Here is a 20,688-nt window from a genome sequence, read left to right on the forward strand (position 1 = left end):
AAAGTTTACCACGGCAACCTGCTTATATTCTAAACGAAAGGATAAATTATTAAAAAAAAAAAAATTTAATTGTTGAAAAATTATTATAGATTTCCGGTATAAAGTTTGGGTAAATTGTTTACTGTAATGTTGAAGTATTTTATTCTTTCGATAAAAGTAAGATTCAGTTTGTGTGTAAGAAATAATCAATGTGTTTCAAATGTTAAGTTCAGACGTTCAAGTCTATATATCCCGAAATATATATCAATTTCTTTATGAATTTTTTAAACTGACTTTTGCAATATAAAATCAAAATTGAATTGCATATTTTGAAACTACTTGACTTAGATTTTTATTCGATATTTTTTGTTTTCTTAAATTCATTGTCAAATCTATTTGAAAAATGGCTTCGAAAATCGCTAAAATTTGCTTTTTTCAGCCTTTTCAATTGTCTATTTACATTTTACGCTTAAAGTAATCATTTTAAGAAAAATTAAAAGAATAACTTTTGTCTAATAATAACCCATATTATTCAAAATAGTGCGAAAAAAAGCAATTTTATATAATTCGTCTAAATTATGTTATTAATCAATAGGTTCCCGTGGAAAACTTTCGGTAAACTTTTAATCATATTGGCATCATAATCTATCGAATAAAACAAGTTTCAGCTTGTGGGTATAAAATCGACATTTTTCATAATCGACAATTAAAAAACAATGGGTTGCAATAAAATTATCAATAAGAAACTTAAAAAAAATAATTTTTTACTAAGTTATCAAGATTTGAAAATAGAGATTTTCGTCTTTTTTCTAATCTTAAATTATTTATAACTCAAAAACGATGTATTTTAGAGTAAAATTACTCGGGACCTTTTTGTGTGAAATGAGCCAGTTAATCTAAAAAACTTATTTTGGACAAAAAAAATTCAATTTGACAATTTGTTAAAAAAAAATTGTTTAAACAATTTTTGACCATCACTTTCTCTAATCAAGATGCACTTTTGTATTAAGTGGGCTATTTCAAGTAAGACTGTTCAAAAATATGGAATGAGACTATTTTTCTTAGCCAGTGCGCCCATACTACCCGGACTAAAAAATGTTTTGTGATACAAATTATATGCAAGGAAATAAATCTGCTAAAATAATAAATGTGTACATCGTCTTTCTTTCACAAATATTTTTTGGAAATAAAAAAATACGTACCATCAATTTTTGCAAGGCATGGTATATCCAAAAGATTACACACTTTTACAGAAGGGTCATTTACTAAAAACAAAACATAAAGTTATATAAAAAGAGTTTAAATAAATTAATAAGTAGACTTGAGATTATATGCACCAATAAGCCAACAGTTCAGTTCAGTTTTAGCCTATTCGAACACAAGCATATTATTGAACTTCAGGAAATAAATATACTTCAGCTCCACCATCTTATTACCATTTATTCAATTACTCTAGATTTTGAAATATAACCATATATAATATTCATATCTTAGAAAAGTATCATCTTGTATGACTGCAAAAAGATGTTCATATCGCCACCAATTATCCAGTTAAATTTTAATTAACTACAAATCCAGTTTCTTTAAACCACAGTCAACCTCTTCCATTCCATAGCTCCAAAATAATAACTACCGATGTTTTTACGTCCCCAGAAACCATTTGCTGTACCTATATCTAACCTTAAAGCCATGAAAGCGAAAAACAACAAGGAGTCTGCAGAAATAAAATCGTCAGAATCATATTATTACCAAAGCTGCCAAAAATGTTGCAAAAAATTACTCAACCTCATTTATGCTGAATTTTGATCGACTTAATCTACTTCTGAGCAATCTCATGAGCAAGCAAGATCCTTTTAATATATTTCAAAATTATACTTCTAAACCACTGGCGTTAATGAAGACATTCAATTGAAACCAATCTTTGGTATAAAAAAAAATACCTTAAAAACCTTAGAAATAAAATCGTCAGAATCATATTATTACCAAAGCTGCCAAAAATGTTGCAAAAAATTACTCAACCTCATTTATGCTGAATTTTGATCGACTTAATCTACTTCTGAGCAATCTCATGAGCAAGCAAGATCCTTTTAATATATTTCAAAATTATACTTCTAAACCACTGGCGTTAATGAAGACATTCAATTGAAACCAATCTTTGGTATAAAAAAAAATACCTTAAAAACGTAAGACGATAAATGTGGACTATAGAGTGGATGCTCTAATATCCTCCATCCCTTTTTTTGTAGATTTTTTATTAATTTGGCAATTACTGCATGAACAGTGAAAGTAAACATTTTGAACATCTGCTTATCTGACATGCCAGGTAATTCTCATTGTTTAATTTTGCATCATTGTACAACTTTTTTAACCACTAAAATTTTTAAAATTAAATAGCTTTATGTTAAAGGAAAGCTACCTTATTTACTGCGTTACGCTAGGCGCACACACATCGAATTTGGACTGTCGATAAAAGTTCGATCGAACAAATTCCTTTGGTGGCATGAAGAAACAATGTGAGCGTGCACACACATCGATTGCCAAACGGTACGGCATCGATGTCGTGTGGCGATCGATGAAAGTCACTGTATGGACGGCTGCCATCGTCGTTGTCGTCGTTCCAAGGCGTATAGTACCAAATAAACGCGCGCACACAGATCGATACAGTGTACTTCACCTAACAAACCCTTGTGGATTAACAAACGTCATCGAATAAATGTCGTGTAGTGTGCGTGCAAAGCATCATCGATAAAAGTTCGATCGAACTTTTATCGACCGTCCAAATTCGATGTGTGTGCGCCTCGCCTTACACGCTACAATAAAAGTGCACTAACCAATACAATTCGTGTTAACTCTCATTCTACTTACTTGCAATCTAACGCTTCAATAGATCTGTAGTGATCTGAAATAAAGTAACTACTTAAGATTAACTTTTTAAGATAAGTACATCTTTTTTTTCACGTAAAAATTGTGAAGGCTTTTTGATCTTCTGCCACATGGAATAATTGTCCTGCATTTGATATCTAAGTCCATTCACGAATGATTTTTAACTAAGAAACTTGTTTTCTTCTTACACCTCTATGGCCTTCTATTTTGCTATTAAGGATCAGTTGTAGTATTCTATATCGATTTCTCCTCACTATATGTCCCAGATAAAACATTTTCCGGTATTTAACAGTCTTTAGGAATTCTCTATCTTTGTTGACTCTCCCTAGTACTTCATCATTAGCATTTCTTGATGTCCAAGGTATCTTTTGCATCCGTCTATGAATCCACATTTCCAATGCTTGAATTCTGTTTATACTTGATACTTTTATTGTCCACCCTTCTATTCCATACCAAAGTACAGACCAAATATAGCACCTAACCATTTTTTGTCTTAGTTCTAAACTGAGATGAGCATTCCAAAGAAATGTCTTCATTTTTATAAAAGTAATTTTCGTTATTGCTATTCTTAGTTTTAGTTCTATGTCTGGATCTAGTTGGTCCATTATGACAGCTCCCAAATATGTACCTAATTTTGTGAGCTTTTTCAGCTTAAACTCTATTTAATTGAAGCTCTACATCTGGATGTGGGTTACAACTAACGACTAAAAATTTGGTTTTTTTTTTAGTTTATTTTGATGCCCATTTTCTCTCCTACTTTGTGAATACGATCTAGCAGCATTTGGAAACCTTCAATATTTTCTGACCGAATTAATGTATAGTATCTAATTATATTAAGTAGTACTCCGTTGATTTTTATTGGAAGAAATTGGAGAAAAACAACTTAAAATAATCTTTATGCAGACGACGCAATACTAATCTCTCAAAGTGAAGATGATTTATAACGTATGCTGCACCAATTTAATCTAACCACCAAAAAAGTTAACATAATGACATACGCGGCAGAAACAAGATCTGACATGGAGAGGACAAAAAGGATGTTAGAAACAGCAGAGATGAAAACACTTAAAAAAATTGATGGTAAGACACTATGAGACAGAGCTAGAACTACAGATATACGACGTAGATACAAGGTGGAGAACATCAAGAACTGGGTAAGAAATAGAAGAGTAGAATGGAACGATCATATAAGCCGAATGAGAACAAATAGAGTAGTAAAGACAGTCATGTCTATATAAAAAGAAAAATAAGAAGAAGAGTAAGCATTAAACAATGTTGAGAATAAAATGCAACCTTGTTTGCATGCAACACTCTTCATCGTGTGGAGATTTCGTCGGTGTACTTGGCTCAAATTTTTACGATAGCAGTTTGATTCCAGTACCGACTTTTAATGACACGAATATTTTTGTTATGTATTCCTATATTTTTATAAGTCCATATATGTAATTCAAAAACTATGCATCGTATATACATTAGATATATAGTAATATAAAAAGAATCCAACAACCTCTAAAATAAAAGATCATAAGACCAACTGGGTCTGTGTCGTTTGAACTGATAAGACCACGTCACGTGTTCCAGTCGAGTAAGGAACCATGTTGCTTTTTAAGTAATAAAATTTACATTCAATATCATCGACTATTATAATATTGCTACGATAAATATGACTTATATTTATTCTGTAAACATGCTAATATTCTAATAAGAATTTTCTAGTAGTTTCCCCTACGATAAAACCGGTTTTCTTTGCCGTTCGAGAGAGTTCGGGGGTCAGCACAGGTCAACATCCGTCCGCTTCGAAGGGATTCCAGAACTAATGGCTGTTTAATATAAATAGCGGACTTTTCATTGTGTGAGTTAGTCTGACTAATAATATCGAGTTGAGGTTTGGAAATGTAACGCTCGTATTGTCGGGAATATAAATTGTAATAAATGTTGTAAATAAATCATAATTATAGTATGAAATAAATTAGTGTATTAGTGTAATAAATTTGTATAAATAAAGACTTTAATAAACTAAATAGTAGAACCTTTTTATAATAAATAAAGGTAATAAATTAGACTAATAAACTCAGTTCAATATGTAAACCATATATTGATGTCACGATTTCATTTTTTGTACTAGCTACAGGTACTAATAGGATGAATCTGATTCAGATTGAAAATGTTATGCATGTCTAATTTTTGGACGAGACTTTTAACAAGTTTTAATAAAAAAGTTTATAATAATATGCACATTTGAAGTTAATACTTCCGAATTAGTCTTTAGCTACGGTATACAGCTGGAATTTTCCGAATAATTTTATATTAATGAGATTAGAAAAACGTGCAGAATATGTAAATATGTAGGCGAGAGATAGAAAATATCTAAATAAATGTGGTAGTGAAAGAACAAAAAGAAAATAAAGTGATAAATGGTTAAATGTTCGAATAAATGAACTTTAATCAAATAAAAGGCACAGTTTTTTATTAAATCTTGCCCAAGTACTTTTGCTCTCAGACCATCTTCAGGGGCACTTTGTCAAAATTGTAGGCTATACAGTACTTAACATTTCCGTTAAGACCAGGAGCCATTATCTCTCCTGCTGTCACCCACAATGTAGCTTAAATTTTGAAATTTTTTTTAAACTGTTTGTCCTTTGTCTAGTGTTGTGTAATGCGTTATTTAATGTGTATAACAATTATAGAAGTTCTGGATAGCCTACAATTTTAATGAAATGACCCTGAAGATGATCTGTGCTCGATATCTGTCTTTTAGCAATACTTACGATTTTCTGGTATATAATGAAATGGTGTACAATTACACAACTTCCTCGTGATATTCATTCTGCATTCAATGAGACAGTTATTAAAGTTATAGTTCCTGTAGTAGATCAACTGTCGTTCATCTGGAAAAAGGCATTCCCGAATATGGATAGGTATACTTCTGATGTCGTCTGGAGATATTGTCATCACTGGAGAAATAGCGATTAGATTGACTACTCTAGTGGGATTTAAAATGTTTTGGAAGTTCCAGTCAGGAAAATCGTATGGGTTAGTTACCTTGATCTAAAAATGTATATAAATATAGTATATATATAGTGGACTCCCTCTATAACGAGAACTGAAATGGCAGACTAATTACCTCCTTATAAGCCGATCTCGTTATATCAAACAACAATATTACTGTGCATACATATGAATATGTAGTTTTCTAAAACATTAACTTCTTATAGTGAAGCTATTCGTAGCAATATAAGATGCTAAATATTGTTTGAATCGCGTTTTTGAAAAAAAAAGTTGTTTACTTTTATTGTCAATGAAATACATTAAAATAAACAAGAGTTGTATACTTTTATTGTCAATGATATACGTTAAACCAAAAATCTGTATTCTGTATTAAGCGTAATTTCAAGGATAACATAAACTATTGCTTCTGCAATTACAGAATTCTTCTATAACAGATTACATTTAAATTTTTAATAAAAAAATTGTAAACAAGCTAGATTATGTCGTTTTTTTTATGACTTAATATTATGTTTAGTACCGTGCTATTAAAGATATACAAATTTTTAGTAAACTTACTCTTTGTCCTATAGAAGGAACAAATGATGCAAAGTAGTCATCTGGATCATTGTTAACTAAGGCGATAAGGCCTGATTGATAGCCACACGACGATATTTTTTGAGGTTCTAATGGCATTCTTCGTGAAAATCTGAAAAACATGATAAAATATATTATAATATACATTAAACTGTTTTAGAGATTTTTGAAAAAATTGTTGTAGAAATGGAAAGAAAATTATTTTGTTTATGCAATAATTTATCTTAAATGAGCATTTTCGTTGTGAATTTTGGGAAGATTTGTACAAGTATATATATATATATATATATATATATATATATATATATATATATAATATATATATATTTCTTAATTTGTGGTTCAATATAATTAATGTTGAAAAGTGGATTAGTTTTTCTTAACATTTCTAGTGTGATCATATTTTAGTTTCTTGTAAATTTTGGCAGATGAACTGTCAGCTGGTGAACAGCAGAAGTCTATCGGTGAGAAAAGAGTCCCTAAACTCATATCCACCAAAAATAATATTATCTTTAAATGGCTATATTTGTGCCACTTTAAAACCATTTTATATGTTAGAAAGTGTAAACGCCGTAGGAAAAGCAGTTCTTCCAAAACACTCCTCGACGTTATAAATAGCTAGTGGCATTGTTGGATGATGCAAAAGTCAATCCTTGCAATCTTTGCTGTAGTATTTCTTTAGTGGGCCAAAAAACGGAGCGGTCTAAGAGCTGTACCTTGTGGCTTATATGAGGGAATGTAAACATGACCCGTTTTCGTTAGTCAAATTTATAATTTTAATAGACATCACGTGATTGTCTATAATTAGGAGCACATTGTATTTCGCAATGAGTCGGACATGTTTTATTGCGAAATAGTTTAAAAAAGCTTCAAACTTTTCAGCGTTGGACCACCCATTGGGAGTAATCCATCAAAAAACATCAAAATAAGTAAATAAACGTTAGTTTACAAGTAAGTAAGGATAATATAAAATCTGTTGTCTTGAAGTATTGGACTCAAGGCACCGATGAAAATAGATAAAGAAAAAAAAATGCCAATGCGCAACCACTGACGTAAACATTCAAAATTATTGACTTTTTTGGCTACGATCGAGATGTTGGACACAAAAGACCGCGAGGTTGGCTTGTAGCTTTTATATAGCGCCAAATTTGAAGTAAATCTATCACTGTCCCTAGGTACAATGTGTCCTAAGGTATACGGATTACCCCTACTTGTAGATTCGTTATAATCCAAAGGTCATTGTAGTTTATTTATTTTGTTTTGGGAAACTCATTATTCGCTATCCGCTGTTTATTGCGGACTTAATCAAAAACCTAACTGCCTAAAACCTGAAAATATAGAAGACTTTTTCTAGTATATAACTACCGAACTTACGACTTTGTATACTGCTCCTTCATCAAAAACGAATTAAAACTACAACAAAATCCCTCCGTAGTCCTAATTTGTTGAAACAAATTCGTACATTTAGCAGCTAAACCTTTCCATAAACATTTAACTAAAATACTTTCACAGCTACTTGTTAACTTCTGTAGAATTTCTTCCGCTCTGACGTTATTTTGATCAAATATTTTTTGAAGCTTTGTCAATTTTTCCAATGTTGTTGCGTTCGGCATTTTGAATTTGATCAAATAAAACATGCTTCGTAGATCGTTAGCAAAGTCCTCTATACTGCTGTTCGTACTATAAAAAACAAAAACGTTAAGTAATTAATTAGATATATGAAAGAAAGGGTAAAAAGCACTGAGACTGTGAAAGTTATAGAAGGTTACATAAGGTACGTGAATAAATTAAAACCAAAATTACGTCTTAATACTTTTTTCTACAATCTCTTTTGTCGTCTCCCCATTGCTGAAGATTTTAAGTTCCTTGAATCCTAATAACAAATTTTTTCCATTGGTCTTTGTAGTCTAGAGCTACCCAGCTCTAAAAATCATACAAACAAGCTGAATTTTGCTGAAAATGTCAATTATAGGACTCCAAAAAGGATGCAACAAAGTTTACTACCTTTACCCCATCGGCTTCCCCCTAAAAGCCCCCTCCTAAGGGGTAGGGACGGAAAAAATCGATTTACCAAGAATCTGTAGGTCATAGAAAAAAATATTTAAAATAAAAAATGCAGCTGAGATAATTTTAAACAAAAATTTTTTTAGCACTTTTCCTATAGAATTAGCGGTTCTCTTAGAGACAACGCTTTAAGCGACCGATGATTTTCAATGTCAGGTACGTGCGCGAAATCAATTTTAAATAAAATTTATGTCAACTCATCTGTAAAAATTCGATATCTTTTGATCAGAGTGTCCTATCGATAAAATCAAAATGTGTTTTAAAGGTGAAGAGAGCATCTGTTGTGTGCAAGTTTTCTTCAAAGTTTTCTTTAAGCAGTTGCGTAAGGAAAGGATGGGCAATAGGAAAATAAATTAAAGCAAATATTTTGTGATACTTAACTATTAAATAATTTATTAAAACAGAATAAAAAAAAATATTAAAATTACAAATAATTAAAATTACAAATTCATTAAAATTCTTATACAAATTATCAATAGTTATTTGGACTTGTATTCAAATAAAAGATCTCTTTTCTGTGTTTTATTTTCTAAATTAAATGAAGGCAAAGAATTTTCTTTCAAGAAATATTACTTTTTTTTTAATTTTTTTATATCTGAATTAAAAAATTATATTTATTGTGAAATAAAATCACTAAATAAAATATTAAAAAACCAAATTAATTATGATCGTGGTTGAAAGTCTTTGTTGATTATACGGCAAACTAACCTTTTACTTCAAGAATTCTCCACTGGCTCCTTTTCTTCTTACGACTGTGATCTACCCACCTTTTTCTCATACTCTCAGTTGCTCTACACACGCCTACGTCTCTCGCATACACTATCGCCAACAGTTTCTCCAAAAGCTGCTCGACCAAACTCCTATCTCACAGGAACCCAATTTCTTTTTAAAAGAAAGAATTTTCACTTAGTCGACTAGTACCAAATATACTATACACCAGTTTGTTTATTACGGGATGTACGTTCGTTGTCCAATGATACCATTCCTGGGGCCTAGTTGCACAGACACAAAACACATTTCACAATCATTATTTGACAAGAACTCTGCGAACTTTTACTGCGGGATATAGAACAAAAACAACTTGCTTCTTCCGACGTTCAAATCACAGTAATCTTCCGTTTATCTGGCAAAAGCTGACTTTGTTCACTTTAATCTCTCCTTCTCCTTTTAACCAATCAAACATACACATCCTACATAACACGCCATCCCTTTCGGCCAATCAAATTCTGTGACTTGCCAAACACAAGCTCAATGCTATTATGATATCACATAATCTTGGTATTTCCAAATTTTACATAAATAAGATATTTTCTTTGTTGCCAAGTTTCTAGAGACAATACAGCTAATACTACTTCGGTTATTGTATACTTATCCCTGACCATAAAACTTTCCAATTCTTTGACCAATTTCTTTGTAAACTAAAGACTTAAAAAAATTGCTATCTTTGAAAAAAAAAAAAATGAATGCATATGCACTAACAGAACATGTATTAACAATAAAACATGAATTTAATTTCGAGGATTCCTGTATTTTGGCAAAGGAAAAAAACCATTCAAAACGTGTTGTCTTGGAAATGTGTTTCATAAAATCCAATACGTCTTGTATAAATAAAAAGTCTGACATAGATAAACTGAGTAAAATTTATTGTTATTTACTGACAAAACATCAAAAATAAAATAAAGATTTACTTTTACATATACACACCATAATACACCTGCATGCAAAACATGTTGCATACCATCAAGACAGGTTTAATATACTACTTCCATTAATAAAACATGAAGAACACTTAATTACACTTTAATCATACTATTTTTGTTTTTGCTTTCTGTTCTCTATGGATCAGTTAAAACACACCATTAAAAGATGTCACAAACGAAGTTTTACTATCATTAAATAAATTTTAAAATGTATTTTGTTCATTATTTTATATGTTATATTTTATATGTATGTTATTAATGTTTCACAGTCTTAGGTCGTCTTCCAGGGCATCCAACAATCACGTTTTGAGCCTTCCTTTTTCGTCTTCCTATCGGCGTCCATTGTAATATTTTCTTTGTTGATTTCGTATCTTCCTGTTTCTGGAAATATCCCAGCCATGATTGTCTCTGACTTTTAACAAATATTACACAATATCTCTTATCCTTCATTTAATTTATTAATCTTGTCGTTTCTCTCGATTCTTCATCTTTCTTCTGGTTGAGGTTAAAGTACAGTTTCGTTAAAGGTTTTAAATTTACGAAAATTGAAACGTTACATAGAAAATACGGAACTAGGTTCATTTATTTTTCTACTTGCACACATTTTGATGAAAGAGCTTTTAATTGATATGATCATTTTAAAAAAATAGTGATGACTTTATAGTTTAGAAAGTTGGCAATAAAAACAAAAGAATCGTATCATGTAAGACTACCAAATAATTAGGGATAAAACCAACATAAAAATAAAAAATAATAAAGGATACTCCATACTTTTTTTATATATTCGCCATTAAAAACTGAACGGTCGCCATTTTGGAAGGCTCGACAGATTCATAAAAAATCTAAGAACGTACTATAAGAAGTAATAGCTTTTAAATAAGGTATTACTTCACAAATGATCCCATTTAAAATGTTCTTGTATAATATACTCTTTAAAAAATGGCACCTTGATGGTGGACGGACACCTTAATGATTACGTCCCGAAAACGTACGTTACTTACTTTAGTGCAGTTACTCAGAAATTTATGAATTTGCGTTTTATTGTTCAGGAAACAGTGGAATGGAGGATTCTAGACGCGCGGTATAACAATGTTGTTTGTATTTTTTTAATATAATTATTTTCAAAAGTTTGTAATTTATAGCTTGTATGCATTTTTGTTTGCAATTGTGCCATACGTTAATTAATAAATACTTACAAGTTACTGGCAATCCATAAAGCTCTTCTTTTTGTTATCTTGTTGTTGTTACAGATAGTAATAGCGGGAAAATCGTAGTTGTAGATCGCGTAATGATTAGATTCTGTCAATAGTAGTAACGGTTCCTTTTCATTGGTAAACCATGATTGCATAACCAAAGTCAGTGTTAGTACAAGTAAAGCAATACACAGTATGAACCAAATTACTCTAGAAATAAATAAATTTACGTCAATATAATAATATTTTTACAAAATGTATTTCAGTAGCGGCTCGTGGTTCAATAAATATGGAGGTCAATTTTAATAAAAAAGTTAACTATGGAGAATTACAATTTTAAAACAAGTCCATTTGGTTTTTTTTGAAATGCAAAATTTTTGACGATGGTCATAAGAAGCGTATGCAAAATTTTTGATAATTTTACACTTTCTGGAAAAGTTTTATACAAATTATTATTAATAAAAAGCTGTTATTCATTTGTGCCACCACTCTTGTAGAAATCTTTACTTTTATACAGATCAGAAACTTTTGATTCAGATTTTTTTTTATTTTTAATCCTAATTTTACAATAAAAATGCATTCAAAAATATGAATATTGAAAAGTTAAGAACAAGGTAGACCAACTCGGATTCGTATTTTGGATAAAGCTTTCTATCAAAACTCTTATTATAATAAAATTATCAAATTTTGAACAAACATATGGTTATACCTTGTAACGCTTGCCGTGCTACAATAATATTACAAGGCCAGAATCGCTCGTTGTCGAAGAGAATAGGGCGGGGTTATAGAAACTATATCGTATTTTAAATTCAAGCACAATTAGATAATATGAAATTATTATTTATTATTGGACGCCACCCCTGGTTTATCCTCGAAGGGGAAGAGCAAAAAAAAATTAAGATTTATTGAAAGTTTACAATAAAACTATTCTTTATTATTTCTTAGTATTGAACAAAAAGAAAACATTAAAAGTTACGTCATCCCAAAGGGATTCCAAAATATTATTTTATGTTAACATTATCATAAACAAAAAATCTTTGTATCGTATTAAATTAAGAATTGGTTATAAAGAAAATGAATGTATATATATATATATATATATATATATATATATATATATATATATATATATATATATATTAACCCCAAATTTCGAAATTTGTTTACATTGAAAATAATATAGTTATTTATCAACTAGGAACAATGAAGAAAATAAACCTTTAAATTAAATTAGAACACTTCACTATATTTTCATTTTTTTTTTGAGTTCATAATCATTTCTGTTGTCTTGAAAGTAGGTATAATAAAAATTAGTACAACCTTAATCTGCTCTGTTTCTCTTCTTATTTAATCAGTCACCAAATTGATTCAGCTACGTACTATATCAAATCACCACCATCCTAGATAAGAGGGGTTAGGGATTCCATAAAAAGATACTGCTACTGGGCCATGATCTGGAATAACTCCATAGCAATACTATCTTGCGACAATGTATTAGAAATATAATATCAGCATTATAGCCTCTCCAATAAGGGTCTAAAAAAATAAATATCTATCTGAAATATGGACAAGAAAAGGATTTATTTGCTCACCTCTGAATTGAGACCCAGTTTGGAAACACGTCTTAATGGTTGGACGGTCTTAACAGAAAAGAGCGAAGCGCTATCATGGCGCCTGAATCTGGAAATTGGGCGTGAGTGACAAGTTGAAAAATATGCTCATCTACCGGATATATTTGGGAATTACAGAAGAATCCTTGAGTCGGCTACAGGTAGGTACTTGACAGATAGATGGGGCTATTAGTTTTATTAAAAAAAAATATAATCGAAATATATAATGAGTTTCTTTTAAATCTTTTGAAACGGTTACACAGCCCTCCCCACGATTTCAACTGGGTACCAGCGTGGAATCGGACTAGGCATGGTGGCACACCATACTAACCTTTTCAAAAGTGGGAATAGATATACGGAGAGGTAAGACAAACAGAATGGACAAATATAGCTACAATCTGGACTCACAGAATCCTTCTTTCACAACTCACGTGGGAACAACTCAAAGATTTCAGAACAAAGCGAAACAGAACGCATAGAAATGACTCAACTATAAAAATGTAAACAAAAAAAAATTGCATTCTCACTCTCAAAATGCATAGGGTATTTCACCTATAACCAATATCATGAACAAAGCGGAATAAAACAAAACATATCTACAAATCATTATTTGAGACCAAATGCTCGCATTCAATCGAAACAATATAATTAAGATATTATTACTTGAAATTTCATAAGTAATATAAAGCAAAACATACTAGTGTTGTCACCAAGATACAAAACAGATAATTTACTGCGTAGTCGTTATGAGACCTAACACAATAAAACACAAAAAAATAATGTTATCGTTTGTTCGGAAGCGTAGAGTCTTTCATCTATGACTTAATCCACGAATAACATAAGAATAATAATACAATCGTATCATTAACGCCATAAGATACAAAATACAAATGTGTCATCGTTTGTTCGGAAGCATAGAGTCTTTCATCTATGACTTAATCCACGAATAACATAAGGTAATTACGCAGCGCGTCATTATAGACACATTTAGAAATACACAAATAAAAGGAAAGAGTTACTAATAGTTCAAAATTGGGTACATTAAAGTTCTACAAAGACAAGCCTTAATAAGTTTACTGGGAAAGGTAGACATCAGAATTTCTGTAAGACACATCTATATTTAGAAACAAAAAAAGGCTGATGTTTAGTTATTAGTATGACAACTAGAATTTGTGATAACTAACGTGTATCATCCGCCTATAATAGGGACAACATTGGTAGGTCAACTTCGGGTAGGGTCAACTTCGGGTAGGGTCTAAATAATTCTAGATTACATAACTAAACAGGTATTGGAGAACTAAAAAAAGTTTCCTGACGCGGGAGGCTGTTATTCTAGATTTATTACTGAAATAAAATTATGAATGGCTTATCATTCCGACGAGTCAACTAGCGGGAATCCGCTTACTTCATCCCTAGCCTTCCTCAGTGTCTGGCCATTCAGAATATAGGATGTTAGACAGCAATAATCTTTTCAAACATTATTTTGGGGGGTTTCGAATAGAGAGTCGAAATTCGAAGGTCTTCACACTAAGAGTAAAACTTAGGCAAATGAACAGATACTATAATGAACTATCATTGGTAACTAGACAGAGGAATCTTGATATCTTTGGTATAGATACCAAAAAAAATTACTTGGATTTATAAATCCGTAAAATAAGATAAATTGAATTTTGTATCCACTTGAAGACAACTAAAGGTATGTACAATTCATTGTAATATAAACTACCATAAGCATAAAAATATTACATTCTACCAAGGCATTCTAAAAATAAAATGAGATTAAATTTTGCAAACACCCTTAAAATCAATATAGGTTATTGGTCGGGGTAGCACAAACTCAAGATCTCGATCAATACAAACTAGAGAGAGAATAATACCGAAGTAGAATAAGATAAATAAAAATAAAATTTATTTCGAAAAGAAATACGACATATATACATATATATAGACATATTGAACACAATAAATGATCAATATTATAATAATAAAAAGTAAAACAGTTCAACGAACTGGGGTGCGAGCCAAACTGAGTTGCTCTGGAGATCGACGTGCGGAGTCTCCTACACTACTTCCAGAGGCTCGTCTCTTTGCGACAACATCTGAGATACGCAAAATTATTAATTGGAATAGGGATAGGTCCACTAATCCACTTGACTATAGCAGGATGCTCCCTGACTAATAGTCAACACCACCGACATAAAACAAGGGTTGTCGAGACAGCTCAAAAAAAAAAATTGAAACGTGTCAACTTCCTGAAGGGAAAGAAGCACTAAGGGACAGATTTGCCGAAGCAAAGTGGTATTCAATGTACTAAGTACTAGGGTATCAGTGCTGTACTGACCCCACGCCAAAAAAAAATTGGAAAGGAAACGAATCCTCTCCAGGATAAAGTTCGCGTTAGCGCAACTCTTCCTGTACACGGGCCACGGAGGGGTTGAATAGTCGCTGAAGAAGGTAGCAAAGATTAAGTACGCAAAGGCGTAAAGGGAATCAACTAAAAAATTAAAAATTAAGAATGGACTGAACATTTTAGAAGAAAGGCAGGATGGCCAATAGTTCCATAAGAATATCCTCTGGGATTGATCACAGTGGAAAATTTCCAAGCAAGAAGACTGGCAAAAGGACAAAAGAAGAAAATAAATCCAAACCGTTAATACATAATCTTGGAGAAGAAGAAAGAAAATGGATATATGGCATACAAGCCACAATCGCTACACAAACAATTCAGTCTAAAACTGATGTTTCCAAAAGAAACAAAAAAAATCGTAAGAGTCTTCCACGAAACAAAAACTTACGATAAGACTTAAAAGGAACGGAAGAATCATTACAATCTTCCAAAGAAATAGAAAAATATTACAGTTCATCGTCAATAATAAAAAATCGTGATGTTGGATGTAACACACCACAACAATAAAAAAAAGTTGAACAGTAAAACATTTTTGACACCTAATTGAATCCAATATGGTCGTCATACAAATCACAAAGAAATGTTTACCATTCTTTAGCAGAACTCCAATAGAGTCAAAATAATATAAACTTTTAATTCTCAGTGGGTCATTCAACGGTAGTACCAGAACTATTTCAATTGTTAAACAAACGTGGTCTTAACGTCGACATAAAGATAAAAGATAAATTCACAATAGGCGGCAGCGGGTTGTTTCACCTCTGTTTATACAAAGAGTCACAATAGACAACAGTAAACTACTCCAACCTTCACTTGTACCATATCATGAACACAAGATAATAAATGAAAGCTTTTGAGCCTTAGCCAAAAGTCTCAAAGCAAAAAGATATATGTGGTCTAATAAACTATTAGAAGACCGCAAAAATGTCAACGACAAAAAAAGAAAGCTGCTGCTTATACAACAGTCTGACATCACACAAATAACTCAAGATACAATAATACAGGTCACGTGCCTGTACGTCCTACAGGACATCTTGAGAAAAGAAAAAGGTAAAACCACAAATAACAATAAATTCCAGTACCAAAACATACTTCTACTACATCTGACCACACAAAGACATAAAATTAACATAACAGAAGGAGAATAACAATATTTCCGCTCTATATTCTCAACAAAGACGCCTTAGGCAGAGAGAAACGAAGTCATATCATTACTTCCTTATACTTGCAAAACAAAAGAACCATGGACTGTAAATTATAGAAAGCATTTTCCTTTTCAGGAAATAAAATTTTCTTTTCAAAGTACGAAAAAGTTAAACTATGAAAAAATACATTTTTAAAATAAACGAAAAACAAATTAAAAAGAAAATTTATCAGGTAACAGACTAAAAAAACATATTAAAAACATCCTATTATCAAAGAACTCAACTTCAAATCCTCGAAAAAAGAATATTTCGCGTAAGTATTCTACACGAATCCAGATAACATATTTTAAAATTAGGTAGGTCGGGACAGTCTGTATATAGATATAGTTCCCGGCTGTTTGCCGCAAATAAAAACCATGAATCAAGGTTAAGAAATAAAATTCACTTAATTGATTTTTCAAATAACAAACACTAAGAGCCATTTCGTTCATTTAAAATAAACACATTGAGGAATATAATTATTATGGTTCCTATAAACAAAAAGACTGAACTGCAAAGAAAATGAATTGAGGACTAGAATATAAAATTAAAATGCTTGAACATATAAGCCCGAATAAATTCAAGCTAAACACTTCAAAGAGATAAACAAAATTCATTTTTCACTTATGGAATGTTTACCTAGGCGGACGGGGAATAAACACGTTCACATTAAGAATACCGACAAAAAGAAATTCGCAGAATGATTATATCATTCCAAATACGTTTTAAGTATGTCACAAAATTAAAAATACGACTAGAATATTTCTACGCAATTTTACGAAGATTAAATTAAAGGAAAACGAAAATCGTACCAGTTAAACTGATTAAACAAAAATTGGGTAAAAGCAAATACACAAACAACTTGAGTCTAAAATACGAAATGTAAACAGAAATCATAAACATATTACATACGTTGTTTTTATAATGAAGATACAGGCCCCACGTTGGGCGCCATTTATGTAACGCTTGCCGTGCTACAATAATATTACAAGGCCAGAATCGCTCGTTGTCGAAGAGAATAGGGCGGGGTTATAGAAACTATATCGTATTTTAAATTCAAGCACAATTAGATAATATGAAATTATTATTTATTATTGGACGCCACCCCTGGTTTATCCTCGAAGGGGAAGAGCAAAAAAAAATTAAGATTTATTGAAAGTTTACAAGAAAACTATTCTTTATTATTTCTTAGTATTGAACAAAAAGAAAACATTAAAAGTTACGTCATCCCAAAGGGATTCCAAAATATTATTTTATGTTAACATTATCATAAACAAAAAATCTTTGTATCGTATTAAATTAAGAATTGGTTATAAAGAAAATGAATGTATATATATATATATTAACCCCAAATTTCGAAATTTGTTTACATTGAAAATAATATAGTTATTTATCAACTAGGAACAATGAAGAAAATAAACCTTTAAATTAAATTAGAACAATTCACTATATTTTCATTTTTTTTTTGAGTTCATAATCATTTCTGTTGTCTTGAAAGTAGGTATAATAAAAATTAGTACAACCTTAATCTGCTCTGTTTCTCTTCTTATTTAATCAGTCACCAAATTGATTCAGCTACGTACTATATCAAATCACCACCATCCTAGATAAGAGGGGTTAGGGATTCCATAAAAAGATACTGCTACTGGGCCATGATCTGGAATAACTCCATAGCAATACTATCTTGCGACAATGTATTAGAAATATAATATCAGCATTATAGCCTCTCCAATAAGGGTCTAAAAAAATAAATATCTATCTGAAATATGGACAAGAAAAGGATTTATTTGCTCACCTCTGAATTGAGACCCAGTTTGGAAACACGTCTTAACGGTTGGACGGTCTTAACAGAAAAGAGCGAAGCGCTATCATGGCGCCTGAATCTGGAAATTGGGCGTGAGTGACAAGTTGAAAAATATGCTCATCTACCGGATATATTTGGGAATTACAGAAGAATCCTTGAGTCGGCTACAGGTAGGTACTTGACAGATAGATGGGGCTATTAGTTTTATTAAAAAAAAAAATATAATCGAAATATATAATGAGTTTCTTTTAAATCTTTTGAAACGGTTACAACCTACAGCTACGCGATAAAAATATTATGTTTAATAATTGCAAACAAGGGAAGTAATCATTAATGGTATCATTAATCTATTTCTTTAAATATTATTTACCTCTCTGGTTTTTTTCTTCCCGGCATTGCAATAAACTTATACCCATGTAGATTGGTGATGTTACAAAACATATTTAAATCATCCCTTAACATCTCAAAAAACGACATTTTTTCAATGACAGACTTTTTAATTTTTGTTGGTTTAAAAGTAATAAGACCAGGTTTGTTTCTTACATTCATCTTATACCTTCTGGGTATATTTTCATTTACCTCTTTAATATATGAATTAATGAACAAATACACTAGGTCAAAGTTGTGATATTTTCCAATGGATTTCTCATAATTAAAAAAAACCGACGCTAAATGTTTTTTAAAAAGGATTTCCTTTGAAAACTTTTTTCATTTTATTGTATTTATACATCGATTATTTTTTATTATTGATAGCGTGAAAATTATTTTAAAAGTTTCGTTATTAAGGTCACTAAAATAGAACGCAAGGTCACTAAAAATGATACGTATTTGATTGTAATTAGAGTAAAACGTCGATCAACGGGTAATTCTGGTTTCCTTGATTTAGTATCTTCTAATTATTTCATACTGTTTCATTTCTATAATTTCAAAATTCTCTTTATTTTCTCTAGTTAATTCACGCATTCTTGATTCATCCCTCAAGGTTTCTTTAATTATAGTTTTATATAATTTTCTTTATTTACTTTCCTTTGTGCGTTTACGCATATTATGAAACGAAATCGTTTAATAGCTATTTTACCTTGCATTATTGAGTTATCTATCTTTTCGTCGCCGTTTCATTTTGTAAATATTAATTACCTCACATGTTTTTATAAATGGTTGAATTTAAGTACTGACCGTTCTTCAAAACCGTCATCATCAACATTGGAACTTCAGATCTAATTGGGCCTATTTGTTTAATTACACCTATCGATTCGTTCCTATGTTTGATTTCCCTCTCCAGCTGTTAGTTTCCACTACTTTTAGATCGTGTCTATGATAAATATAGCGTATACTTAGTCAGCTCTTCGATTGCTTTTGTACTGTAATTATTGGGTTATAGCAGGGCTTCCCAAACTTATTCGCACTGTGACGCCCTTGGGACTTTGCTATGTTTTTTACGACACCCTTTCAACTCAACCCCCAATAATACTTACCAATTTTAGTACTAGCCTAGTAACAGGTTATAGTTATAACAAAAACACTGTTTAAACATTTATATTTTTTATTAGAAATTAAGAACGAAATCAAAACGTAGGCACAAAAATGAAAGGGAATATCTATTTATGTAACTGGCTGGTTAATGTGAGGGATGTGGTTGCTTTTTTGAGCACAGCTTATGAAACCGGGGCTCCAGTTTGGAAATTTCCAATCTCATTTCTTTTTTTAAGTTTATGTTTGACTTGTACTAGTTTTTAATTACTGCAACTACAGAAAAGCCCGTTTCGCACAAGTACGAAGTCGCAAATGGTAATAAAACCTTTAATGCAACACTACTGATGGCATGCTATTCACGAGAAAGTGAGCTCCAAAATTCAAACAGTTTGTCCTTGTCGTACTGAAGCTTTAGGCTGGAATCACGGGAAAATTCTGTCAGTTGTTCTTCTTCCTTTGTTGAAAGTGTCGATGGCGTGGATGACAGAAAAGGGTTTTTAACCCAATGATATTGCTGCATATCTTCGGAAAAATATTTCTCAAAGTGTTCGCTCAATGATAACATGTGTTGTATAAACATATTTTTCAAAGAGGGATCAAGGATTTCTATCGATTTTTCTTGCAGAATACCTTGCAAAGTAGGAAAAGAGTCAATTTATTGATCTTCTAATTTTCTCTTCCATAAGAGCAACTTCTCCTGAAACCCAGTAATTTTATCTGCCAATTGCAGGATATGAGTATTGTTCTCCTGCAAAGACTTATTAAGATCATTTAATTTATTAAATATGTCACAGAGGTATGCTAATTTTATT

At 31.1% G+C, this 20,688-nt stretch overlaps 1 protein-coding gene across 1 annotated transcript in view; it reads right to left on the reverse strand.

Annotated features, from left to right (window-relative positions):
- LOC140436071 (pickpocket protein 28-like) overlaps positions 1-18,952 on the reverse strand; it is a 39,713-nt gene extending 20,761 nt beyond the window's left edge. Inside the window, exons 1-6 of the mRNA XM_072524781.1 lie at positions 18,774-18,952; positions 11,405-11,611; positions 7,819-8,124; positions 6,427-6,556; positions 5,631-5,910; positions 2,845-2,878 (exon numbers count right to left, since the gene is read on the reverse strand). Of these exons, the coding sequence (XP_072380882.1) occupies positions 2,845-2,878; positions 5,631-5,910; positions 6,427-6,556; positions 7,819-8,124; positions 11,405-11,611; positions 18,774-18,952 (1,136 nt within the window). The remainder of the gene's footprint in view (positions 1-2,844; positions 2,879-5,630; positions 5,911-6,426; positions 6,557-7,818; positions 8,125-11,404; positions 11,612-18,773) is intronic.
- Positions 18,953-20,688: the final 1,736 nt, after the last annotated feature.

Source organism: Diabrotica undecimpunctata, chromosome 1 (assembly GCF_040954645.1).
Source record: "Diabrotica undecimpunctata isolate CICGRU chromosome 1, icDiaUnde3, whole genome shotgun sequence".
Lineage (NCBI taxonomy): Eukaryota > Metazoa > Arthropoda > Insecta > Coleoptera > Chrysomelidae > Diabrotica > Diabrotica undecimpunctata.